The 25,260-nt window shown below is 38.2% G+C and overlaps 1 protein-coding gene across 1 annotated transcript; it reads right to left on the bottom strand.

The window, feature by feature from the left end:
• Positions 1–4,535: 4,535 nt before the first annotated feature.
• On the bottom strand, positions 4,536–13,869 carry LOC140239173 (uncharacterized). The gene is made up of 4 exons (XM_072319055.1): positions 13,799–13,869; positions 12,668–12,808; positions 8,918–9,830; positions 4,536–5,564 (listed from the first exon to the last, which is right to left on the bottom strand). Exons 1-4 carry the CDS (start codon positions 13,867–13,869, stop codon positions 4,536–4,538), a joined length of 2,154 nt encoding a protein of 717 aa, XP_072175156.1.
• Between the last annotated feature and the right edge of the window lie 11,391 nt (positions 13,870–25,260).

The following is a 25,260-nucleotide window of genomic DNA, read 5'->3' as shown; positions in this document are numbered from 1 at the left end:
AGGAACAATAAATTATTCTAAACGGTATGATTGAAAATATCAAGTATTTTCTTATTATTTTCTTTGTTTTAGCAGCTTTAACAACAAATATCTCAACTTAAAAAGAATGGAGATAGCTCGTTTTGCAATAAAACTCTGTTTACATGTATGTATATGTATATTTCACGTATATATAATCATTATATAACGTGAAATTGTCTTGGCCACGTATGTGATGAGTGTTGCATTATTTCGTACAGTAGTGACAGGGAGGTGAAGCCAACGAACTCGATAGCGTTAGTTCGCTTTGAATGCTTTTCTAATGCCACTGTCAAGCATTCGACCTTTTGACATGTTCTCCTCGGGCTTTGGAAATCAACATGAAACAGTAAAAAGCAATTTGCAACAAAGCTTTATCAAAATAAAGCCTCAAGTAAAGTAACCATTACGCTTGGTTACATGACGTTGGAGTAATTTCACTTTGTTGTCTTATATATTTTGAATCAGTTCATGCAATTTACCACTTTGTTGCTGATGTGTTTATTGCCTTTTTAGTGTAACACCGCCAATCATATTGCTTTATGTCCGATTGCTGTTCTGATGGAGTGCATGTTAGGGTATGTCATGTTGACGTTTTCGCTTTGTTTTATTTTTGCTTTAGTTTGTTTAAGTTTTGTTTCAAATTTGTTGCTTTTTGTTATTTTGATTTCCAAAGCCCCGACAAAGACCCTTCAAAACGTCGAAATCTTGGTATTGACATTAAAGGCATTTAAGTGAACGAAAGCTACGTCCGCTGCCTGCTCCTTCACGTCACGGTTGTACATGTTGTATGTGTATAACACACACACACACACACACACACACACACACACCCTCACACACACACACACACACACACACACACATATATATATATATATATATATATATATATATATATATATATATATATATATATCAAAATATGAAAGTTCTGCGCCGGTGTGTAGTAAATAGATATCAAGAGTAAAAACACTCGTATAGTAAACACCGCAGGAGTCGAAAAATTGGACTGACGTTTGAAAAATTTGACCGAAACGTCAGTCCAATTTTTTGGCTCCTGCGGTGTTTATACGAATGTTTTTACTCTTAATATCTATCTATCCATCCATCTATATATATATATATATATATATATATATATATATATATATATGTGTGTGTCTGTGTATGTGTCTGTGTTTGTATGTCTCTGAGACTCGACATCAGAAATAGATGTTGGACCACCACCTTTTAAGAGAACTATAGTTTTTGGTGGTCCAATCGGATGAAAAATGTGTGTGTATGCGGTTTTTTTATGTGATACACGTATTACCATCCAGAATAGGGGAGAATAGGCCTACTAAGTATCTTGCATTTCAACTTGCTGCCTTGACCAGGGTAAATAAGGGTCGCCGCTAGTTTTCGCGGTCAAACTGAGTCTATTTTACTGGCAGATTCAGCCAAACTATTACACCAGGTCAACCTGCACCAGATGTACCCCTTCCTTGAATAATATTTTAATCTAATGATTATTTGATGTCATTTAAAATCCTGTTTATGCCTATATTAGGCGTGAACTTACAATGTGTGCTATTTGAAGCCATATATCGTACATGCAAAGTTTTACATAATATGATTCTAAGGATTTTTATGTATTCTTAGAATATTCAATTTCTTACGTTTTTCGTTTTTACTTCTTAGTCAAAGTATGGTATTTGAAGTACGCGTACTTTATCATACCTGTACATTTTCACTTGATTGTCATGATTTATTCAACTATTTTGATATTCTGCTAAATTATTTAGCTATGTTTTTTATCCAAATTAGATTAAATTATGTTACTTATGTATACATCATATTTCTGGTCGCCAAATTTAATTGTTGTCCAACAACGACAAAAAGGAATAAACTTCGTCAATATATTTTGTACTTATGTGTTTCCATCAATTTGAATCATCTGAAACGAACATTGTATCGAGTTGATAAAAATGATACCAATTAAAATAATGATAGTGATAATAAGAATGAATTAATAAGTTCATTAATGAATTGATTAATAATTCAGTTGATTAATTATTTGATTACTAAAGGGAAATAATAAATCAATCATGACGAAAATAATGATAATAATAACAGTAATTTTTACAACCACATTTTTCAAAGCGAATGAACTCAGCAGCAGACACTTTTAGAAACCATTCCTTGTTTATTGCAATAGAGTTATTTTACAGAGATGTATATACAAATCATATCTTTACATAGTCAAAATGCTTTACATTGTACAAAAGTCAACATGAAAATAATTGCACAGGTTAAACATACGTGGAGCTCTCTTCTCCACGATTCAATTGAGAGCCGTCTTTATCAACACCACCAGTGTGTATAATTTCATTTTACTTTCTGTAACGGTTTGAGATTCACAGTTGTGGTAGTCATTGTGTGTATTCTAACCTAGAATTAGATTATTCAACAAACTAGCCTGTTTAGGCAATATGAAGTAACTCCAACTTGGCCATGTTTCAAATTATATTGCTCTCATAGTAAAATTTCTTGTGAAATACTTTGAATTTTGATAAATGGTAGCTTCATTTCTTATCAATAGAAGAGAAATGTCCCTTGTCTGAGAATACATCAGATTAGTCAATAAGATAACAAAAGAATACACGCCCAATACATCTTTGGTAAGATAACGACCAATGATTATTATCTTACGATCACACACTTCATTAAGTCACTTAAGTTTGCGACAGAAGTCCTATATCCATATTTTGTTTTCATTTTGGCGGCAAATTTCAATAATACTTTACACGTGATTTCAGCACTTCGTGGGCAATTTCTATATACGTACCTGTCAAAACATTACGTTAAAAAAAAGACAAATATTTGCATCAGGATATCATGGAGGTATCTTTCCATCAAGACTTGATTCACACGCACAAACACACACACATACATAAACCCACACGCGCATTCTCTCTCTCTTTCACTTCTCTTTTTCGATAATTATTTACTTGGGTGCACGATACTTTTACTCATTTACTTTTTCGGAGGCGAACGTACGTTCAAAAATGCGTCATAATACCAGTCGGTACGATTGTGCACATTACGCCACCTAATTGGGCAGATCTCATCGATTCGTGTACCTTCCTGGCACGTCTAATTCATCATGTCATTCATCACATGTCATGGATTAGTGTAATTAACGGTAATCATATAACACTTCTTCATTCATCTTCACGCACACACATAGAAAAGGATAAGGCAGCGCTTTGAAATTTTGTAAACTTACCAAAAGACTCATGACAAAATATACTAATTTTCGACACATTCATCGAAAGTGAACAAAATGAATACCTAAAACAGTCGTAAGGTATAGCCAAGTAAAGTGTGTGATCAGTGATAACAATACAGTCTTCTTCTTCTTCTTTGGTTTTCTGGTTGTTACCTAAAGTTTACGTTCAAAAGTTCCCAAATACTCTTCTAATCTTTGGACGTTCGTTGTCATGGTGATTGTCGTAACCACGAAAGAAGGATTTCTTCCCCCAGTCCTTCGATCACGGGAACTGAACAAATTGTGGTTCACCACATGTAAGCCTTATCATGACAAGGTGTTGTTTTACCTCGCAAAATCTCATAAAAAGATTTACGTAGATGGAGAACACAGAAGCATTACATTGATTCCCAATACTCACGATATTATAGGGACATACACCTAGTCGCGTTATCTGCAGTAATAGGGAGTTACCATTATCTCAGCCACTGTCTTGCCAGGCTGCCGTCTGCGCTGGTTCCTCCCACGCAGGAGTGGAACCCCACAGACAAACAGACAAAAGTTCCACTCTGCTATGCATATGAAAATCATAGGTCAGATGTTTGAACACTTTAACTTTTGTTTTCAGCCACTTGTACACGTGTACAATTAAATCTGTCGCATTCTGTTAAAGTGACCCTAAAATCCGAAATGTTTTGAGTTCTAGACATTAAACGACAAACAGTGATGCTGTGTTTTCCCTTTTCCACTTGATTTGTATTTTCGACATACTTCTCGAATAAGTAATATATGCATCCAGTATACCTATACTTCCATTCTTCTGTGATTACATTAAATTTCCTGCTAAGACTGAACTTGATAACCATGCTTTCACAAGGCTTTGGATGGAGGGGTAAAAATGCACGTCGCAGCAAGTCATGGCAACGTTTAAACTTTGTACCGTTGCGACAAAATATTCAAAGGACACAAAGATCCAACGTAAAAGTTTCACTTCAGTGAACAAGTATAGAGTATAAAAAAGAGACAAAGTTTGCGTTTGCATGTTCCAACGTGAGAACTTTGCTCTCGGCTGACGTCACGAGTTTCTGAAGCACGTGACAGAATGTCAGGGCACGTGATGAACTCTGCGCCATTTTTTCGACAGTCCGCACCATCATCGATAGCGTCTTATATCGTGAGGTCACAAGTATAGACGAAGGATAGCGACGAACTAGCTTGTTCATGAGTAAATAACACAGCTAAAGTTCCCATATAACCAATCTATCTAAGACACGTAGGTGTCGTTAACTATACACCTGGTCATTGGATCTAGTGCTGTGTAGTTGGGGTCGTCGTTCAGAGCTAAGGCGTTTTCGTATAAATGCGAGGCTCGAGACTCGCTCAGTGCTATGTCGCTTTTCATCTTCTGGTCGGAGGATTTAGGAGAGGATCTGTAGCGGTCGGTCATTGGGGGAGGAGGCGGGGCGTCCATCTCTGGAAACCCTTGACTTAGGATCGACGGTTTTTCGGTCAACGGGGCGATGATGTGTCTGCTCGCTTCATCCATCTTGTTGCTAGACTTGTGAAAGGCAAAGCCAGGCTGACGCTGCTTCTTAGTAGGCTTGGGTTTTGCGTATAGGTGAGCAGGATTAGAGATGGCGTTGAAAAAACCTCGCAGTGTTGGCTTCATGGAGGCTTGATTCTTTTGCAGCCTATGTGAACTGGGCAGTGGGGAGTTAGCAAAATGAATCTTAGCCGTTTGCTTCCGGTACCAAAGGTAAAAGATTACCACACAAGTAGCCAGAGTCGTTAGGAAGGTGACAATAGCTGTGACGACCACGCCCGCAGCCGAATCGCAGCCTTGAGATCTCTCAGGGATGCAAGCGTATGGGGGACGTTCTTGATCGGGATACCCTCCAAGATTATCGCCGGCGATCCCGTCTTGTCCAGGGTGCTGTGGCCATAAATCAGCCTCCGTGATTGTAGGCGTCGACCTCGTAGATCTAGGGAGTTCGTTGACCACACTGACCCGGATTTCTGCCATGGCTTGACCACCAGGGCTCTGGGCTAAGCAGGTGTAATTCCCACCATCGGTCAGCTTGGCCTGACGGATCAGAAGCGTGCCGTCCCGACGGACGGAAACGCGTGGGATGCGAACCCTTGAGGCTCGATACAGGTTGGCTGTGTTGGCTGTGACGGCAGGGATTGGTTCTCCGATGGGGTTCACCCAGGAAAGGGCAGGTGACGGAATACCAGAGGCATCGCATCTCACTGTGACGTCAGCACCTTTCACCACCAGGTATTGGGAGCGCTCCTGCAAGATGTTCAGAAAAACAGAGATTCATCAACAACTTTCCTCATGAGTACAGATTGGTACAAATATCATAGGATATATATCATGTGATTTCTTTCTCTCTTTTTTATCTATTACAGGAGAGCTTCCTCGCGCTTGTTTGTTTGTGTATTTGACTGTATAGGTATGTAGCTATGTGCTTTTCAGCATGTCTCCTCCATTTCCTGCAACTTTGATTTTAATTCGTTAATATGAGAAAATGATGCATGGTATTGTTAATGTCACAGTATTTGTGTATATTGTGTTATGCGTTTGCATTGGTATTGTGCTGCATGTAAGCCTGAATGTTTTGTATTGTTTAAAATGAGATAATAATTTAACCTGTTGCTAACCTTTCCATGAGTGGTTGTTTTAGGTGTCACGTAAACTTTAACAATATCCTGATAAGCTTCAGTGATTCATGTTTCACTGTACTATGGTTTCCTCCCCCTTCATGTTGCCAGCTATTTTTAATCTGAAGTTTCAAAATTCATGCTCTTTTTATTTTTATCTCATTGCTCTGTGATAGAACGGCCAGCCAGTGTTCTACATGCTCTGAAGTTCAAGCTTGGCTCAAATAACAGACATGACAAATCATCTTTGGCTATGACTCCGATGAAAAGAGCACGACATATGTGATACTGTCAGAGAATTAGACCGCCGGAATACTTCTGACAACATGTGCATGTTGCCGGTGTGGCCTACATGCGAAAAAAATGTTTTCGTGTAGGAACAATCGCTCTTGTCTCACTCAATGATATAGACTGACGTATCCGCGCAATATCTTAATTTCGTTACTTTTCCCCCCTTCTTGATAAAACCTGCGTGTCCTGACACACTGCCATCACCATGGTGATAGACTTTAATTGGAGGCACATCGTCGTAAGTCACGTCAAGCGAAAGATAGGATCGGTGAGATAACAAGTGACACAAGTGTGTGAGAGGAAAAAGGTCACGGCCAAACTCTTTTTCCGTGCTCCAAAAACAAAACTCGACACCACATTGCTGGTGAGGAGATATTTGTGGCAGACAGCGGTTAAATAACTGTTTAGATTATAATATATATATGTATTTTTTTCGGACATTAATACTGGATCACAAAGCAATTTAAAGTAAAAAAAAAAATCACAATTTGTAATTGAATGATATGAGAAGTTGATGCAACAGCGCACACACATATACCAACAACAGCAACAACTAATATTTGTAATACTCACAGATACCGAAGCGATAGTATTAGCATGATACAAACATTTGTACAGGCCTGTAATTGTTTTTGGTACGGGACCTACCTTTATGAAATATAGCTGATTATGATTTTAAGATAGAACTACTTGTCAATCCAAAGTTTCAAGGACTGATGTCACTGATAATGAATTCTGTAATACATTTTGTTCGATTTACGTCTCTATCTTCCTCCTGTGGGAAATTGATTATATCGGTGTGGGCTGCGTGTGAACAATCACTGCCATTGTGCATTCATTTACAATCACGTCTACCCTCATTTGTTCTAAACATTAAGCTTTGGCGCGTAAGTATTATCGCTTCATTTGGACAAAATAATTTCAGTACGAAACAACCTGCCGCCAAATTTTGCATTCTACGAAAAAGCAAGCTCCAACAACTACACATAATCTCGTCGGATTTACACTCTGAGGGTTACAGCTTCTGTCTGGCTAGGTTATGACAGAAGGGATGTAGTTCCGTTTTTCAAATCATTATCTTGTCTGGAAAACTCGACCAGAAAGCTGTCAGATCCACGCTGCGAAAAAAAAAAAGGATCAACGCGCTGCAGCACGAATGGAAGGGGGAAATCTAGAAGACGGTTTGCCACAGAGCTTACGGGGACTACCGGGAAGATATCTGATTAGCAGCAGAGCGAATCCGCACGGAATACTTTGGGCTACATCGAACAGGTACCTACACTGCTAAGTTGAGTATTAGTATAATACTAAGACCGCTTGACGCTGGCATGACATTGCCGAGGTTTCACTAAGCCAAGGTTCTAGCTCAGAACCCCGCAGCGCAGATTGGGATTGACATTTTCAAGTCGGAACCACTTTTAGCTCTTGTCTGATACCTGGGTCACGGTGACCTGATCAGGAGGGCATTTCATGAAGCATTTTTGTCATTTTTTTTTTCGGACAAACTGTTATAAGCTACTGAAATCCTCTCATCTGATTGGCTGAGAGCAAATTTGTCCAACAAATTTGTCGGACAAAACGCTTCATGAAATGCCTCCAGGTGCTTGCGATAACTCGATTTTAATGGAATAGGGAGTCTAGAAATCTAGGTAGATCTTTCAGAAATTTCATCGCCTTGCAACCAAGTGTGTGCTTGTTTGCTGGTTGTGTGTTGTTGTTTTTTTTTTTACACACAATTTTCACGGAATACCTTTTAAGGTGATTTGGTATTCCAGTAGGGCCTTTCATTTCTGAATGAAAGTTGAACAGAAAGCTAGCGTTTGCTGAGGATATCTACATTTTCATGAAGGGTAAGGTATTCAAATTGTTTCATCTCAACCTAGGATATTGTGAAATTGCATTCTCACAACTCACTGCGTCATCTAGCGCAAATATTGGAAAATAGCTTATGAATCTGCCGAATAGCTTCGTGATATGATTGTTGCAACGACTGCATTGTTCATTCAAATCAATGTCTGCAATGATTATGACTAACCGACGTAGTCCGAGATTCGAAAACCAAATGGGTAAAAACAGGACAGACCAACCATGGACAAGTCTCATTGAACAGAGACTAATCACAGGTTTTCATAGTGAATATATCTCTATATTTACATACAGCATTACTACCATGATGCCCTTTGACCTGATATTATCAAGATATGATGTCCTTCCCTGGACAGTTGATACCTTAATTAGCGAATACCCTGTAGATCAATCAATAAACTAATCAATTGATAGATACATACATAATTAAGTAAAAACGCAGATGAATAAACAAATAAATACGTGAATGAATTTAATTATATACAGAAATGAATAGTCAAGCAAACACATGAAAGGATGAAGAAATGATTGAATGCACAAATGGATATGAAAATGTTATTATAAAAAAGCTAGACTGTGACGGACAATTTTTGAGTTAACCAGAAACACCTTTTCTTCTTTCTCCTGGACATACACACGCATTTTACACTTTTAAACAGATTCCCGACGCGTAGCGTCGCCATCGTGCCTGTACCTATAGAAGGCGCTGTATGTAACACAATCGAACACTGGGTGTGTGTTACGCGTGTGCACCTGTGTGTGTTGCCAGGGGTGATGGACTAAGGACGAGGTTACATCTGATGACGTCTAGGACAGCACACTCACCTTATTGAAAGTGGGTCTTGTGCACTGGAGAGGAGCGTCTAGGTATCTCAGATCTAGTCCTCGAAGGTTGGTGGGTCCGTTGCAGATGACTGGGTCTCTCAGAGCCAGGATACCTGCATTGGCCTGCTGAGGATAGACCAACCTCCTGAGGAACTCGATTCGACAGTCGCACTCCAGTGGGTTTACTCCCATCCACAGTGTAGCCAGTGATGGCATTGATGAAAATATATTCGCCATAGTGGCGATCTCGTTGTTGTTGAGCTGTAAGGAACGGAGCTGCGTCAGTCCAGTAAAGGCAGCTGCGTCGATGGTTCTCAGGATGTTGGCATGGAGAGACAGAAGAGCTAGTGACGTCAGACCTTGTAACATGCCAGGTCTCAACATCGCCATGTGGTTGTCGTTAAGGTGTAGCGTTCTCAGTTGCCTCAGACCATTAAATGCCCCTGTCGTTATGGTGGAAATATTGTTCTTCGACAAATCCAACGTGTCAAGTTTTGGCGCGCCAGAAAATGTACTTGCTGACAGGGAGGTTATTCTGTTTGACTTCAGGATGAGGTTCGTTAGGTTGTGGAGTCCAGCAAACGCACCAGGCGTGATGGTAGTGATCTCATTCATGCTAAGATCAAGCTTCTGGAGGTTGTAGAATTGGCGGAAGGCGTCAGGGAGGAGGTTGGTCAACCGGTTATCGTGCATATCAAGAAACTTGGCATGGTGCTGCTCCTGTGGAATACACGTGAGATGCCGCCGGCCACACAGCATGCTGGCGAAGCCCGCCTCTTCGTCCGTATCACAAGAGGGTTTGCGGATGCAGCGGGTGGCAGCGGTAGGATGGGGGACCTGAGATACGATGAGAGATGCTACCAGGAACAGCATGGTTGGTGAGAAGATGACGACCGCCATGTTGAACACCGATCTAGCATTGGGGAAAGGGGAAAAATAAGAACAGACATAACATTTATTGTCAGTATCAATATATTTTCTCATATTTACCTAAAAATACAGAGACATTTGAGACAGTGGAAGGATCACACAAATTCATTAAGCTCGATGTGTCCACACATTCATTGTATATGTGACGTCATCATTCCTCCGCCCCCCCCCCCCCCCCCCCATCGAAAAGCCTTGGTTGGTTCATGGGAAGTCACAATGATAGTTGAAATGTATGGCTTTGATCTCTCCCTTTTACAGGGAGGAACGAATCGCACGTGTGAAGCATAGAAAACGAACAGACTTTAAAAAAGAGAGAATTAATTCGCAGCAGTGAAACTGTAAAGACATTACAGGGTGCTGATAACGTCTAGAATCGAACATGAAACCAGTCAGCATCTTTACACATGAATGTTTTAGATGGACCCAAGCTTATTGTGGAAATGAAATGTCTGAACACGCTTTACGAACGAGACCTTTTATTTCATTATTTCTGAGTGTCTTAATAGTGTCACTTTCTTCCTGGCAGTTTTCGCGCTTGACATTTCAACGTGCAACGAATTACGTGTAAAGCCATGCGTATCCACTGTAAGTAGTAGGATCATTGACGATGACTGGCGAAATATGAAACCGCTTCCCCCTTTCGATGGCTGAAATTAGGCAACTGGCTTACATGATTAGGATGTGACTGAAACTTTAAACGGTGTCATCAGTCGAGTGTTCAAAGAGAATGTATACCCTATGTGAGAAATTGTAATCAATGAACGATTCGAAACGAAACAACAGATGAACTACACTGTTATAGCTTTTCAGTGCATAAATGAATAGTGAAAGGTAGAGCAAAACAGGAAACAAAATAACGATGAACAATAAAGCCATTTAAATATATTGGTACGTCATCAGACAAAGCGTCCAATGAAGCATCTCGAAGGAATCCTTCTGGCCATGTGACTCCTTGGTCATGTGACTCCTTGGTTCTCTAAATACTCTCCTTATCGCGTGTTTTCACTCTGACTTATGTCAGAGCGTAGTTATTACTCGTCACAAAAAGAAAAGGCAAGTTGATTGACTCTTGCAAATTCTGGGGAAACAATCCTATGCATTCTTTTCCACATGAGGTACCTCAAATCAAATGTTGTTTTGGAGATGTGAAGAGTATGATGAATTCATCTTGATATTCTTGATATATAAGTTGACCGTTTTTATCTCTTTTTACGCAGAACTAATATATACATATACATATACAATATATATATATATATATACAGTATATATATATATATATATATATATATATCACTGTTACAAATACAATACAAATATCACTGTTACCCTGAGGAAGATCCGTGCAAGGGTCGAAAATTTGGTTTACAAATAAATGAAGTTGGAATCTAATGCATTATGTCAACTTGTTTGTCTTCATCGTCTTTATATAATTTTATATATATATATATATATATATATATATATGTTAGTTCTGTGTGAAAAGAGATTGGAATACGTTCAACCTGCAGCGATTACTAGTCTCTGATTTCTGTCGTCTGTTATCATTTTCAATTTAAAGGACAAGTTCACCTTCATAAACATAGGGATTGAGAGAATGCAGCAATATTAGTAGAACACATCAGTGAAAGTTTGAGGAAAATTGGACAATCGATGCAAAAGTTATGAATTTTTAAAATTTTTGTGTTGGAACCGCTGGGTGAGGAGACTACTACAGCTTGTGAGTCATATGCGTACAACAGTATAAAGAAAATGTAAAAAAAAATTCAACATATTTTCATTTTTTTCGCATAATAAAAGAGCACTTGACTTGCCTCTTTCTAAAGGCAGGGGAAATGATATTACCCCTAACATATGTCGGTAACGAGTCAAGGGAATGTGTACTTTTTTCAAAAGATGAAATTTTGTGAAATTCTCTTTGTATTTTCCTTGTATTGTTGTACGCATGTGACATCTAAGTTATTCATACAATGCAGTAGTCTTCTAATCCAGTGGTATACTGCATTAAAACTTCAAAAATTCATAACTTTTGAACGGATTGTCCGATTTTCCTCAAACTTTCAATGATGTGTTCTGCTAATATTGCTACATTCTCTCAATCCTTATGTTTATGAAGGTGAACTTGTCCTTTAATCGTCTTTGATATGTTTCCCCCTATGATACAAAGAATTTCTATCATTACTTCTTTTCCATCTTACGGGTGTTCTGTACAAGAATGATATTATCATTAACACTGCTATCAGAAACATCACATATAGTCATCCCAAGAACGTTCTATTGAAACCATTTATCTATTCATTTCAATTTAATTCACTAATGGCACCAATATCTACCTTTTTCCACCATATAGTGATACACATTATATTCCATATTATGCAAAATTAGTATATTGTGTATGTTTAAAAATCATTAATGATACTATAGTGAAACATTAAGAATGGACATAACTACAGAATACATTTAAAACAGCAAGATATAGCACACCAAAGCGCGATACAAAACTACACTACCTAACCCTATACAGCAATATCAGTATAACCCTGTTTTGGGTCACCGAAAGCGTAGGCCTGACAAAACTCCGAGCGCCAGCTAGAATATAAATATCGTCAACACTTGTCTCGTGATTGCAACGGAACGGGAGGCGTAAGAGGAAGGCAGACAAATTGTAGCATCGAGTCGCGGATATATTTCCTTTAACCACCTAATCCTCGTCGAGGTTCAAACGAAGTGGATGGGAAGGAACCAATAATGGAGGGATTGTGGTTTCAACGCGAATTCGGTCGAATTTCTGCATCTTTTGACGGAATTCATCTCACCTACCGCTTGGACTGCGCGAGAAGAAGGGCAGCGTTCGGAGAGGCCTGGGAAATTTGGCTTGACTGCACGCAGTCAGTGTGAGCATGGAGGAAACGGGTGAAGTGAACTGCCCAGAAGTAGGTCATTTTACTGGAAGCAAAAGTTCTATCACGCGTGAGGGAAAAAAAAAATGTAGGGTACCTTGATTTGTGCACCCACCTTCTTCCCGCCACAAAATTAATAACATTATGAACATTATTCGCACTTCACATGTGTTGACATTTGTATATACACATACATTGATAGATAGATAGAAATAATATTATATAGATATAATAGATCATATTTTAGTCATAGAGTATATCATAGTCGTAGGAAGGATGCAGGGAGGTGGGAGAGCCCACCTTCCTGGTCATGGGAAATACTAAATGAAATTGATCTCATGACACACTCCGAACGATAGTCGTAAGGCCCCTTTTATTTTTGCACGAAGAAATCATAACAAGCAGCCCTGTTCATACCTGAATTTCTATTTAGACTCTCGGATGTTGTAAACTGCCAATGACAAACCATTACATGTAGTCAGTTCTCGTGATTATAATAGAGGTACGACGAGGGATATCGTAAGCTTTGCGCCGAAAATGCTCGCTAGGCTGGAGCTGGAGCTGAAAGCTCGTGGGTTCACTTTGAACGGCAGTCAGATGACCCTTACTCATCCCACGCATGACATCAACGCGGGACCGGTGAATTTTGTTTACAGGAAGTCTGCAGTTTGTTCTATCTTAATGCGACTGTTAATTCGCTTCGGGGGGGGGGGGGGGAATAGACACCAACTCTTGATCCATACTTTGATATCATGTTATTCAACATTTCTGATGACTCCTGGTAAAACTTTAAAAAGTTTGAAAAACGTTGATCCTCTCTCTGACAGCACTTTGTGAACATTGCCAAGAGAATCTACTAAGAGTAGATTGCCCAACGTGACTGCATATTGTATTTGAACATCTTAACTTATTCTCTGGGTTAGTACTTGAGGTCCATAATTATAGCCTTCTCTCGTAGTCTTTGAGACTAAGCAGCCAGACTTGAACGTCATTAACTTGTTTACTCCCGATGTCCATCATATCTGCCAGGCTTGGGAGTGAAGGGACTTACATGTAACTGGCAGCCATTCGTCGCCTGATGGCTAGCCAGCCACCGATGGCGTCGTTTCGCTTCGTTATCATTTTGCCAACGATGCGTTGCCTTAGCTTGGAGGGGACTGCCACCAAAGATGTGGCAACACAAGTTAGATCATAGAAGCAAGACGTATGCTCTTCGTTTCTTGTCTGTCAGAGTCTAATTTTAACCCCTGACTTTGATGAGTGAAGACAAACTTCGTCCTGTAGTTCTCTCTATCAAAGCTGATATTCTCGTCTCGTTGAATTGTGTTTCGTCAAGTATATTTCTTCATATCACCTGCTACTTGGTATCAGTGTCGATTCTGTTTGTTCAAACATTTTAACCCTACAAATTCAAATTAACGTTATGTTCAAATAACATCAATTCACTTACTGCTCCACGTACTGTCAAATGTCAATCGAAATTGTTAAAGCCACGAGAAATTCAAATGACTTGTAACGACTCAACCATCCTCAGACATGATTCGAGCATACAACCCTTATTTTCTTTCTGAAAACATGAATAAAACCATATGATAGTGGAAACGAGTCAGATGACTGATGCGTGACATTTCGTGAGAATGAATAGAACAACAAGTATATAAAATGAGCGAGATATTTCTGGACCATATTTTAATGGAAAAAAGTAAACGAGACGTACGGGTAAACAATCATTGAAAATCTAGGGAATAGGTAGTATTAATGATAAAGGAATTAATATCAAGTATGCTTGGGTCATTGTCGCATTGACCAATCAGTCGCCAGTTTCTTTCCCTTCAGTAAATGTAATCGATTCTCCGAAGTCCTATATGAGAGGAGATGAAAAATCACGTGGTTGTGATTGTGTCCGTTTCCATTTCCACCCAAATGTGCTTGTCTCTCTTGAAGATAGCAATCTCAATGCAAGGCACATAATATGGTAATACGTTGGGAACCTTCGACATCAGATAATGACTAGCTGAATGTGTCGGAAAATCAGATAGTCACAAGGTCAAGTAATCGGTATTCCGCCCTCATGGTTAACCAGAAGCACCGTACTCTCATTTTGATGAATATCTAACCCTCGAGCTGGCAAAATGATTGGAAAGAGAGAGAGAGAGAGAGAGAGAGAGAGAGAGAGAGAAAGGCAACTGCGAAACATCATCAACAACAGCTTCAAGCATGATGTTTCCTTGTGCGCGACGGCATACTGACGAAAGCCCCCAGCGACTGTGTGCGTGACATTTGCACTGTTTTCGTTGTGGAGGATCTGTCACATTCGTACACGCGTTCTTTTTTTACGAGATAAGATTGTGGAAGAGATAAACATATTCTAGCAGTCTAATTATCTGCAACATTCACATCAGTGACAGGGAAAGTTTATCCCTGCTGAGTGTATGCACGGAGGAAAAGGAATCGTTTTGGACTTCTTCTTTTTTTTTTCGACAGGAGAAATTTGAATCATTTTCACAGCGGCCACGTATTGTATTGACTTCAAGCTATCAGTGGTTGCAAGTAATTTTCGAGGATTATATTTTTTTTTTAAACCGAAAACTTAAACGCCCGTAGTTATAAGGGTGACAACTTTCCTGCTGTAATAGCGGACCTTACTTGTGAGTGGCTCTTGAGATTATTTCCGGTAATTTTATATTTTCAATAATACTAGCAATTACTACATTGTCACAGGAAACCTTGGATTTGCAATTTATTATCAATCACAGTTTCAGAAATATTCGGGATACCTTTGGAGAACAAATTACTACACACACGTCTTTTTTCCAAAAGATAAACGAGACAGAACGTGGGATAGTGCAAGGCGGGGACATAGAAGCATAGATGCAATACTTGTGCATACACACTACCCCAAAAATTTGTCGCGAGTACGTACATGTATACATACACATGTATAACATTCAAATATATGCGAATATACAAAATAACAAATAACAAAACGACTACTCTGTTACAAGACGCAATATTACATGACCCTGAGTCCCGTTTGACGCCCATTTTTTTTTTCAAGACTGCCGACAAAGTCCTCATTAGTCACAAAATTAACTAGCTGTTAATTACCGTGTCAACACTAGGTCATCGCTGGTTAATCAACATGGGGCCACACAAAGTTGTTAGGTTTCTTTCTCATGCCAGTGCAGGAGGAGATATACAATGTAGAATGGCAAAAGCGCTTTCATTTGTTAGTGTATGTTCTCACAAAAATCCGTAAAAAGAAAAATAAAATGAAAGAGATCGCTATACGACGCTCCCAATATCTTGTCAAGCCAAAGTCTACACTGTTCATCAAGCAGGCACGACTAAGGTGAGTCCAAATCTATATCTTTATTGTTATTATTATTACCACGAAACCCGAGGAATCATGTTTCAATCGAACATAATAAATTATGGATCTGTTTTGAGGAAACGATATGAACATATCCAATGCACTAGCGACTTCATTTTTTTTTATTTTTTTTTTTTTTACTATTGACTATTTTCGATCTCTTTGACAAACTTATGTATGGTGATCATTTGAGGCGAACGAAAATTACTATGAATGAAATATTTTTTTTTTCTGGAAAAATATCCACCAGCGTTTACATTTCAAGAAAAAAAATACAATGATGCTCTATATAATGCTTAATTAAAATTAAGGTAATGGTGATGATAATAATAAAAATAATAGTAGGAAGACATTGTCGTAGTAGGAGTGGTAGTATTAGTAGTGATCATAATGATAACAATGATAATAATGATACGGATAATAATAACAATAATAATGATAATAGTAACAATAATGATAATAATAATCATAATCATAATAATAATAATAATAATAATAATAATAGTCAGAATGATAATGATAATGATAATAATAATCGTGGTGGTAGTTAAAGAAGAGAAAAATGAAAATGACACGAAGGGCAAAATCTTTTCCAGCTATCATATGGATCTTTAAAAGGCTTTTCCAGAAAAAAAAAAGCAGCCAACAATTGTAATCTAAGCAGTAAATCTGTCTTCCAAATTCTCAAGATAGGATAAAATACATAGATGATATCATATCTAAAAGTATAAGATTATGTTCATGAATATATAAATTATACACCCACATCAATGCAGAAAATACATCAGAGATAATATGATAGAGAGAGAGATTGATTGATTGACTAAGCCGCCAAACTTAGCAATGCAAAATAATGAGCACAGCTAAGGTATATATCAAATCGGTTAAAAAAAAAAATCAACGTAAGACATGAAAAAATATAATAGCTACTGGTCAGTTACGATTCCATCAACCGTAAGCAATCATGCGCTAAACTTTACTCACCTTGAAAAAAAAAAATAGGCAACGACTAAACCGGCAACTTGTATGATTTTTAGCTCCAAGAAATAATTCCCAAACGAATGGTAAGGACCATTATTCTTCCAACACTGACGAATAATCAAGGTCGTGTAGGCGTTTTTACTCCCTGAGTTAAAGTTTCACTCCACTCAGAGCTTGCGTCGTCTAGAATGACTTGAGATCAACTGCCGAGCCATTAACAAGGGCCAATGTGAAATACTGACATTTGGCGCTCAAGCGTGCAATCGACTGCGCAAACGCACGGAGAGGAAGAGTAACGTAGAGTGCGTCCTTCATTTGTTAAGTACGTATCAAACGAGAAAGGATCGTGATCTCAGAAGGAGTGACTACCGTGAAGGAATCGCACACAACCGACTGGAAAGAGGCATTCAGCTAACTCCTCGTAAGGTAGCACACTCTAATGAACCAGTTTCTTCTTGTGTAGGGGGAACACGGGAAAGAGAGGGAGTGCTCCAGCTTACCGGATATAAGCATATTACCGAAACCTGTCACACGCTTATTTTTAACCTCCCATCCTCCAATAATATTCCTTCCACGGTGCTTCATGTGCTCGGGCACCGAGATAGTCTGACGAAAATATAAGCGTTAGAGAGGGTGCGAGAGAGAAGAAGAGGGAAGAAATGAAATATGCAGAAATAGAGAGGATAGAATGGAGAGAGAAAGAAGGGGAGAGGAGAGAGAGAGGGAGGGAATGAAAGTGAGAATGGATCAATCCCCCCTGTATACTTCTTTACTGCATTTCTTTTTATTTTTCTTATTTTTCCTTTTCGTCTAAAAGAAAATGTTTTGACATGAGTGACTTTGAGATACTCCAAGTGACTTATGTTTCCCTGCTGTTTCCAATAATCTGGTAAAATGCTGTTTGGAACTTCATCTGTGCCCTGTTGCACAATAGGATGCAATCAAACATACGTTAGATATCAGCCAATCAGAATCGAGTATTCAGAGACTTATGTTTGATATTCTGACGTAGGTGTGATCTCAACTGCAGCTGGGCCCTGGTCCTGATTACATTTGGCCGATTTTTTTTTTTTTTTATTTCTGATGACGAAGTGAAAGAGTGCTTGTATGATCAGTTCCTACATTTTCTTTTCTTTTTCTTTTCTTTAAATTATTGTCCACATATATTGTCATAAACTCAAATAAGTCTCCTCATCCAGTGGTTCCAACACCAAAACTTTAAAAAATAATAACTTTTGCATTGATTGTCTGATTTTCCTGAAATTTTCATCGATGTGTTCAACTTATGTTGCTGCTTTCACTCAATCCAAAACATGTTTTTGTTTCCTTTATATTATGTCTCACTTGTCTTGATTTGATTCGCTTTGTCTTGTGGTCCACGTTGTACCTTTAATGGGGACTATCTAAGGGTCGGTAACATCCAGACGTCTGATGGAAAGATTTCCTGAACCAATACCTTACAGCGTTCAAAGCAAAGCGGACTAATCTCAAATATGTCAAAAGGCACGTCGAGTATTAAAAATAGCAACAACAAACGTTGCATCTGTTTCTTATTCTACCTGGTCAGGTGACTATCAAATAAGTGTCAGCTAGGGTCTGTCATTTTCGTAGCTTTGTCTACGAAGTGTAAATGGGGTGCTGGGTGATTAATAATGTAGGCCTATGATTCATAATTGATTTGAAAGACTAATTTAGAATTGGGGGAAGCAATAGATAAATAATGTCACAATTGAATAGAACGGACATATGAGAACCGAACAGTCATAAACTATGGAAATCGCAAAAGAGTTGTCTTTCTTGATTCATTCAAATGAATGTTAGTGAAAAACTATTCCACCAAACGATTATAAATATTTCAGTCTCTCGCTCACTCTATCAAAGTATTGAAACCCGATGTTGTAATCGTTATTTTTTTGGGTGTAATTGTTGTTGTGTAAAATGTCATGAAGCCCAACACCCCCCCCCCAAAAACAAACAAACAAACTAACTAACAACAAAACAAAACAAAACAAGAAAACATAATGATACAAAAATGCAAAAACGAACGAAACACAATAAACACGTAAAAGTCAGGAGGAAAAAAGACATGATATTCTTTGACCGTCTGACGGCAATCACCCAGTTTTGTAATGTTTCATTTTATCTTATTATACTTTTATTGAAACGCTCTATTCTCCAGCTGACTTGACCACTTCCTGCCGAGAATGAGAGGTGATAATCAAATAAACGTCGAGTCAGGTTCGTGGCTCAGAGAACACAGTCTGCTGGCAGACGATTGTCAGTACGATTCGTCAGGGTGGCCTCAGGTAATCAGAATAAATAGGATAAATTAGCGGCAATTAAGACGAAAAGACTGTACGGTAAATAACTGTTATTGTAAGTTTTGTTGTGCCATGTTCCTGACGACACGCGCGCAATTTGGCGCGCCATAGCCAGCGGTCCGGCACACTCCAGGCGCCAAAAGGAACTCACACGTTCGTGAGGAATGAGATGGATGAAGGACAAACTGACTTGGAAGGAGTGTGAAGTTTAATATCTGAGACTCATAGTAAACAACACGTGACGTATAACCAACAACAATATTGATAGTATCAACAATGGACGTGACTCACGTTGGCCTTGCAAAGAGAGCGAAAAGCGAACGGCGCCTGAACGGCCCGAGGCTCAAAACTGTGAGTCTGCAAGGTGTTGTCCAAAACACGTAACAGACGCAGTGTCTTCACCGGCGGGTGACCGGCGGTATTATAGCGGGATAAGTGATCTTATCACCCGCACTATAGGGCGTAACCAGCTCTCAAAACGGTTAGAATCTAACTGATATGATGACGCTACGTTCTAACAGAAGTCACTGCAATAGGTTATTTAAAGAAATGGACTCAATTAATTAATGATGTTGTATTTTTTAAGTTTGCGAATCATTTTGTGTTAACATATTAAGTATGGAACCAACAAGAAAAACAACAGCAACAACAACAACAACAACAACAACAACAACAACAACAGGTCTGCGGACCTCACCACCATCACTGCTAAGCCTACTATTACAGGTTCCGTCCCTTTGATCTAAAAACAATATACAAAACGCTCAGCATTATTTTGTTGGTTTACATTTTTAAATACAATGTAGTTATAATAATTAATTTCTGGATAATTGTTTAAGTACAAACTTACCAATAATTCTCTCCCATTTGTGTTTGAGTCCATGTTCACTAAAAATAGATCTGTTCATTTTTATCCTACCCGGCAATCCAACTCATTTCATTTGCCATTAACTAGGACTATGTTTGCTAAATCCATGTTTTCTTTTACTGGCCCCAAATTTTGGAACACTCTCGATAATAGTATGAAACAAGTTCTAAGTTTAAACACATTCACATTTAAACTGAAGAAGTTGTTCATAAATTCTTATATAGTTGAATGAGTTATATTTTAATTAGCCTTAATTCTGAGCTCTCTTTTATATTCGTTATATTCACTCTTTTCTTTTATCTATTCCTTTCCTACATTATGTACATATACCTCGGTGATCCACCGCATCATGTGCCTCGCGTGTGCTGGTATAGACCCTTCATCTTTTCTCCTTTCTCGCCTTTCCCTGTCCTCTTGTCTCTTTCTGTTTCTTCTTTCAAAATAATTTCCTCTTTTCCTCTTTTTCCTTTACTGTGTTTTGTTTTTTTTTCTCTCTATCTTTCTCATTACAAGATAGGTTGCTTGTGTTTGTATGTCCGTCTGTTTGTTTGTTTGCTTATATATATGTATAGGTCTGTATGTGTTGTACACCGATATATTATGTCTAGCTAATTGCTTTTTGATGTTATTTAGTCTTTTTGTCCACGAGGAGACTGCAAAATACAAGCTTAGCTTTTTAGCATGTCTCCTCCATTTCCTGCAACTTTAGTTTCAATTTTCATTATTTACTTTGCTTTTGTGATGCGTAGTATTGTCAACTTCAAGTATTTTTCTTTGTTACCACATTGCATTGATGTTGTGTTATTTTGTGTATGAAAATGTTGTCGGAAATGAAATAAAGGAAATGAATGAAATGAAATGAAGTCATGACAGCGCAGTTGTACAATAGCTTCAAATTCATCTCTCTTTCTTTTTTATTTCTTCCTCCTTCCCTCCCTCCCTCTATCAATCTATCAATCTATCTATATATATATATACTTTATATATAATATTTATCACCGTCTCTCAATGAGTCCATTCTGTTTACGTTTGTTTGCACATTTTCTGCATAATTATTGTTTACATGAGATGATTCAGAAACTACACGGAATTCATCGCAGTCAACTATTTCATGACATGCAGGGAGTCGTGATTGTGTATACCATCAGGATCATTTATGTCTCTGATATAACGTGTGCCATAAGGAGCAGAGAATCATAGGAATTTTCCTATATTGAAACTTAATATGGAGAGATATAGTTAATGCTACTTTGAGAAACTTCACAACGGTATGTACAGGTTCACATCTTGTTCGTTCACAAGCTACATTAATTAGATTGTTGTGTGCTTTAACTATTAGTCCAATGGAGCCATGTGAACTGAAAGCATTTACCAGAGGGAATATCTACCATGATGTACGTTGGAAGTTCCTCTGTCATTGGAACATTAAACATCACATAATAATTCAAGATAATCTGAGATAATCAGAATTTCTTCTTCTATAAGTTGAAGAGGGCTTTTTGCCGAAGGCGCTAGCCTGCGATCTATTTCGGACGGACGGACAGTGATGATGACGAAAGGATAAGCCTATACGCTGTCACTGGGTTCCCAGACGTCTTCTACCAACACACCTGTCACACGTTTAGCATGTTTAGATCTCCTGTTTTTATTCCTGTTATAGTGGCCCCAACCTGCAGGACGGCCCTTCCCCTCGACCACTGACCGACTTCCTCCTCTCTGATGAATACAGAATATAGATTTAAGTTTATCCTGTCAGCCCCGCAACTGTTTTTTTTTTTTCTTGTAGCGCTTTAGTGTTAACCCTTTGGTTCCGATTCGTTGTCATTTCCTGTAGCTTTAACCCTCTGTGTGTACTGAGTGCTTTTTAGCATAAAAAACAACATTGCGTTGCACACATGAATAGTTAAAGGCATGATTTACCATTTGCAGATGAAACAAAGCCCAGCAGTAGTGCTTCAAAATAGTTCTTAAATGTTAGTTATATAGGGATAGAAACAACCAATGTAAAAATTTGAACCAGTATAATCGATGTTAAGTATTGTTAAATGTACAAAATGTGAACAATAGTTATAATAAAAATGTTTCCAGACTGAACCGTTTACAGTAGTTTGTGGTTTAATGAGAAAAATAGTGATATCTTCTTATTGCCAAAAAATTTATATGGTAGGATGTTTTGTGTATACTGACCTACACATATGCATCAAAAAGGATACATTGAACATAAAAAAAAAAAAAAAATCACTGCTCCCAAAGGTAAACAGGACCTTCAAAGTAGCCTGGAGTATTTGAATTGTACCAGCCATGATTTCAATTCGCGGACTGTTCCATTCCTAACCCTTTGCGTGCTGAAAGTGCTGATTGGCAAAGAAAACACATATGACGTTGTATACACTGTCCAAAGTCCCTGGACTGCACATAGAGGAATAGCTCCGTGAGAGATGGGTTATATCCAACACAAAACGAATATATGGGTTACAGATTCAAGTTATCACGAGTGTGTGACAAGACATTCATGTATGATCGCTGCTAATGAAAAATAATTAATTGATTTGATTTGATTTGATTTGATTTGAATTTATTTCGACTTTGTGTTAAAAAAACAAGAAATAAACATAGCTGAGTTACAATGTTTATTACCATTACTACTATACAATAACATTTTATCTATTTTATGTAAACAAATGGTCGATGCAAATATACTAATAACATCACTGCAGTCGTAAGAACCAAAGTGGGGGAGCCGAAATCAAAAACACGATGACGATAATGACGATGATACTGTAATCGTAGTGATAAAGTAGTTGTTTTCTTTTTATCTAACTTGGGCACGGTTAATTATTTTGTCCTCTCATTGTTGACACGGTTCTGTATACCAGATGGTGACGTTCCGCCATTATTACTACCCCATTTCTACACTCACGTTAAAAGAGAGCGTTGTGGTTAACACATTTTCGTCAATGCTGAATAACGCATAATGAGGGGATTCGAACCGAGAACTTTCTGTTTCAAATCAAGGGAGCCTCCGCTACAGTGCCCTGGTACCATGCTCTTAGTATATATGCTGTCCATTGGTAGACCAGTCGACCAGGAGAAACTCACTGCACAAGGTGCCCTTTGATTTTCGAACATTTAACATTCTTTTCTACGTGCATGTGTGGCTAGAGATATGAAAAGTAGGAATAAAATATAGAATCTGTGAGATTTGGTGTTGGGTTGAGAAGACAATTCCTATCGTTCACATTTTATACTCTCACGATTATTTACTTGGCTTGAATCCTTTTGGGACCATAGTATTTCGACCTTCCATAGTTTTCATGATATCATGATTATTGTACAATATTTCCTTGAGGTAGATGATCTTTGATATCAAAATGTTATCACAAGTCGGTCGACATTAATTGAATGTAAGTGATGAGAAATATTGTCCGAAATCAACAAAGTTGCACAAATAGCATCAAAGAAACAATGAAAATAGGAAACAGCGCCTATAATTCACTTCTCCAAAGACCTTAAGGCACGTACATTAAATACACACAATCTTTATTGTCTCTGGAGGAGACAATAACTGACTTGTAGGAGTGCACCTTGTGATGTTTGCCCATGACCGGATAGAAACTAAGTCAGGACGTTGGCAAATAGAACGCTAGGAACGTTATTGTGTGTGAGTCTGTTTTTGATTGCCAAGGTCGTTTATTCCCAGCGCACTTTCCGCATATGGCCTTACCTCCTTTCACGGAGCCTCTTCCGACGGTGTTCGCTTCAGGTGCGCTGACTGACTTCCGAGTTGTGACGTCACAAATACACACAGGAACACAAACACAGGCACACACATACACACAAGCACACACAACATGCACAAAGACAGCGTTCCTCCTTGGCACCAGGACATACACAGGCCCTGATGCTGATGGTCAGAGATTGAGAAGGAGTGTAAATATAGCCTTTCAGAGTTCATCCGGGACCCGAGGACTGCATCTTTGCAGGAATGGCCGATGCTGAAAGACAAAATACAAACACAAAACACGACAGATTTAGAGACAGACAGAGAAACGTGCATTCTCGATGCTTGATTCTTTGTACCATGATTCTTGTATGGCATTGAGGTGTTATAACAGAACAAATTGTAAGATTTTATTACCATATCGTGATATGTAGTTCTAAAACATAAGCGTGACAGAATACTTTATTTAAACATAATCGTTGATAATGAAGTGGAGTAAGATTTGACCGTTGTTTAGAACGGAAAAAGCGTTCCTCCATAACTTGAAAATTGAATAGTTTCCAGAGACAGTAATAAGGAACGGCAATTATTACTCGCTTGAATTTAATGTTCTGGCAGAAACATTATCTAAAGAAAAATAAATACCCACAGATACCCCAGCGGGATTGAGAGAACACGTATTTGTATAATGATAAGGAAAATATGCAAGAAATACAGAGGGAAATTTTGCATTTAAACACTGTTATTTAGATCTTGTTTACGTCTAAAACTTTTATTTAAGGCAGAACTAATATCACTACTTGCTTGTCTTGCTTTATTCAATGTTTCAGTTCAATTCAAGTGATTTTATTTCCACATAAATTAATACAAAGCAATATACATAACGCTTACATGAGTACCTGATATTTTAGGGAACTTTGAATCACATAAGTTATTAATCTGATGTGCAATGCTAATCAACTCAAAAGCTTGCCAGCAGTGTCTACACACATTTCAAGTGAATGTGCAGCTAGTTATCTCATGATGTTTATTAATATTATCCTATTATATATAGATATTTTTTTTATCACGATCGGCCACTGACTGTATCGTGAGCTGGTGTAATGTCCCTTTTGACGCTTTTCGGGAAGTTGTTAATTTCTCTAACTAAAAGTTTATTATTTTTAAATATTCAAGTGGATGGCACACAAAGAATACGTGTTATATACGGTTGAGTTGCAATCCAGAATTACCTCAACAAGAGTAATTT

Source organism: Diadema setosum, chromosome 15 (genome assembly GCF_964275005.1).
Source record: "Diadema setosum chromosome 15, eeDiaSeto1, whole genome shotgun sequence".
NCBI lineage: Eukaryota > Metazoa > Echinodermata > Echinoidea > Diadematoida > Diadematidae > Diadema > Diadema setosum.
The sequence above is the reverse complement of the archived record's forward strand: the minus strand, read 5'-3'. Positions and strand labels throughout refer to the sequence as shown.

What these genes read in the sequence shown, in the direction of transcription:
- LOC140239173 (XM_072319055.1), bottom strand. Translation starts at nt 13,869, where the DNA reads ATGATAACGAAGCGAAACGACGCCATCGGTGGCTGGCTAGCCATCAGG. An exon ending in CTTCTCGCGCAGTCCAAGCG is followed by an intron (nt 9,831 to 12,667) that starts GTAGGTGAGATG and finishes CCCCAATGCTAG; the next exon opens with ATCGGTGTTCAACATGGCGG. An exon ending in CAAGACCCACTTTCAATAAG is followed by an intron (nt 5,565 to 8,917) that starts GTGAGTGTGCTG and finishes AACATCTTGCAG; the next exon opens with GAGCGCTCCCAATACCTGGT.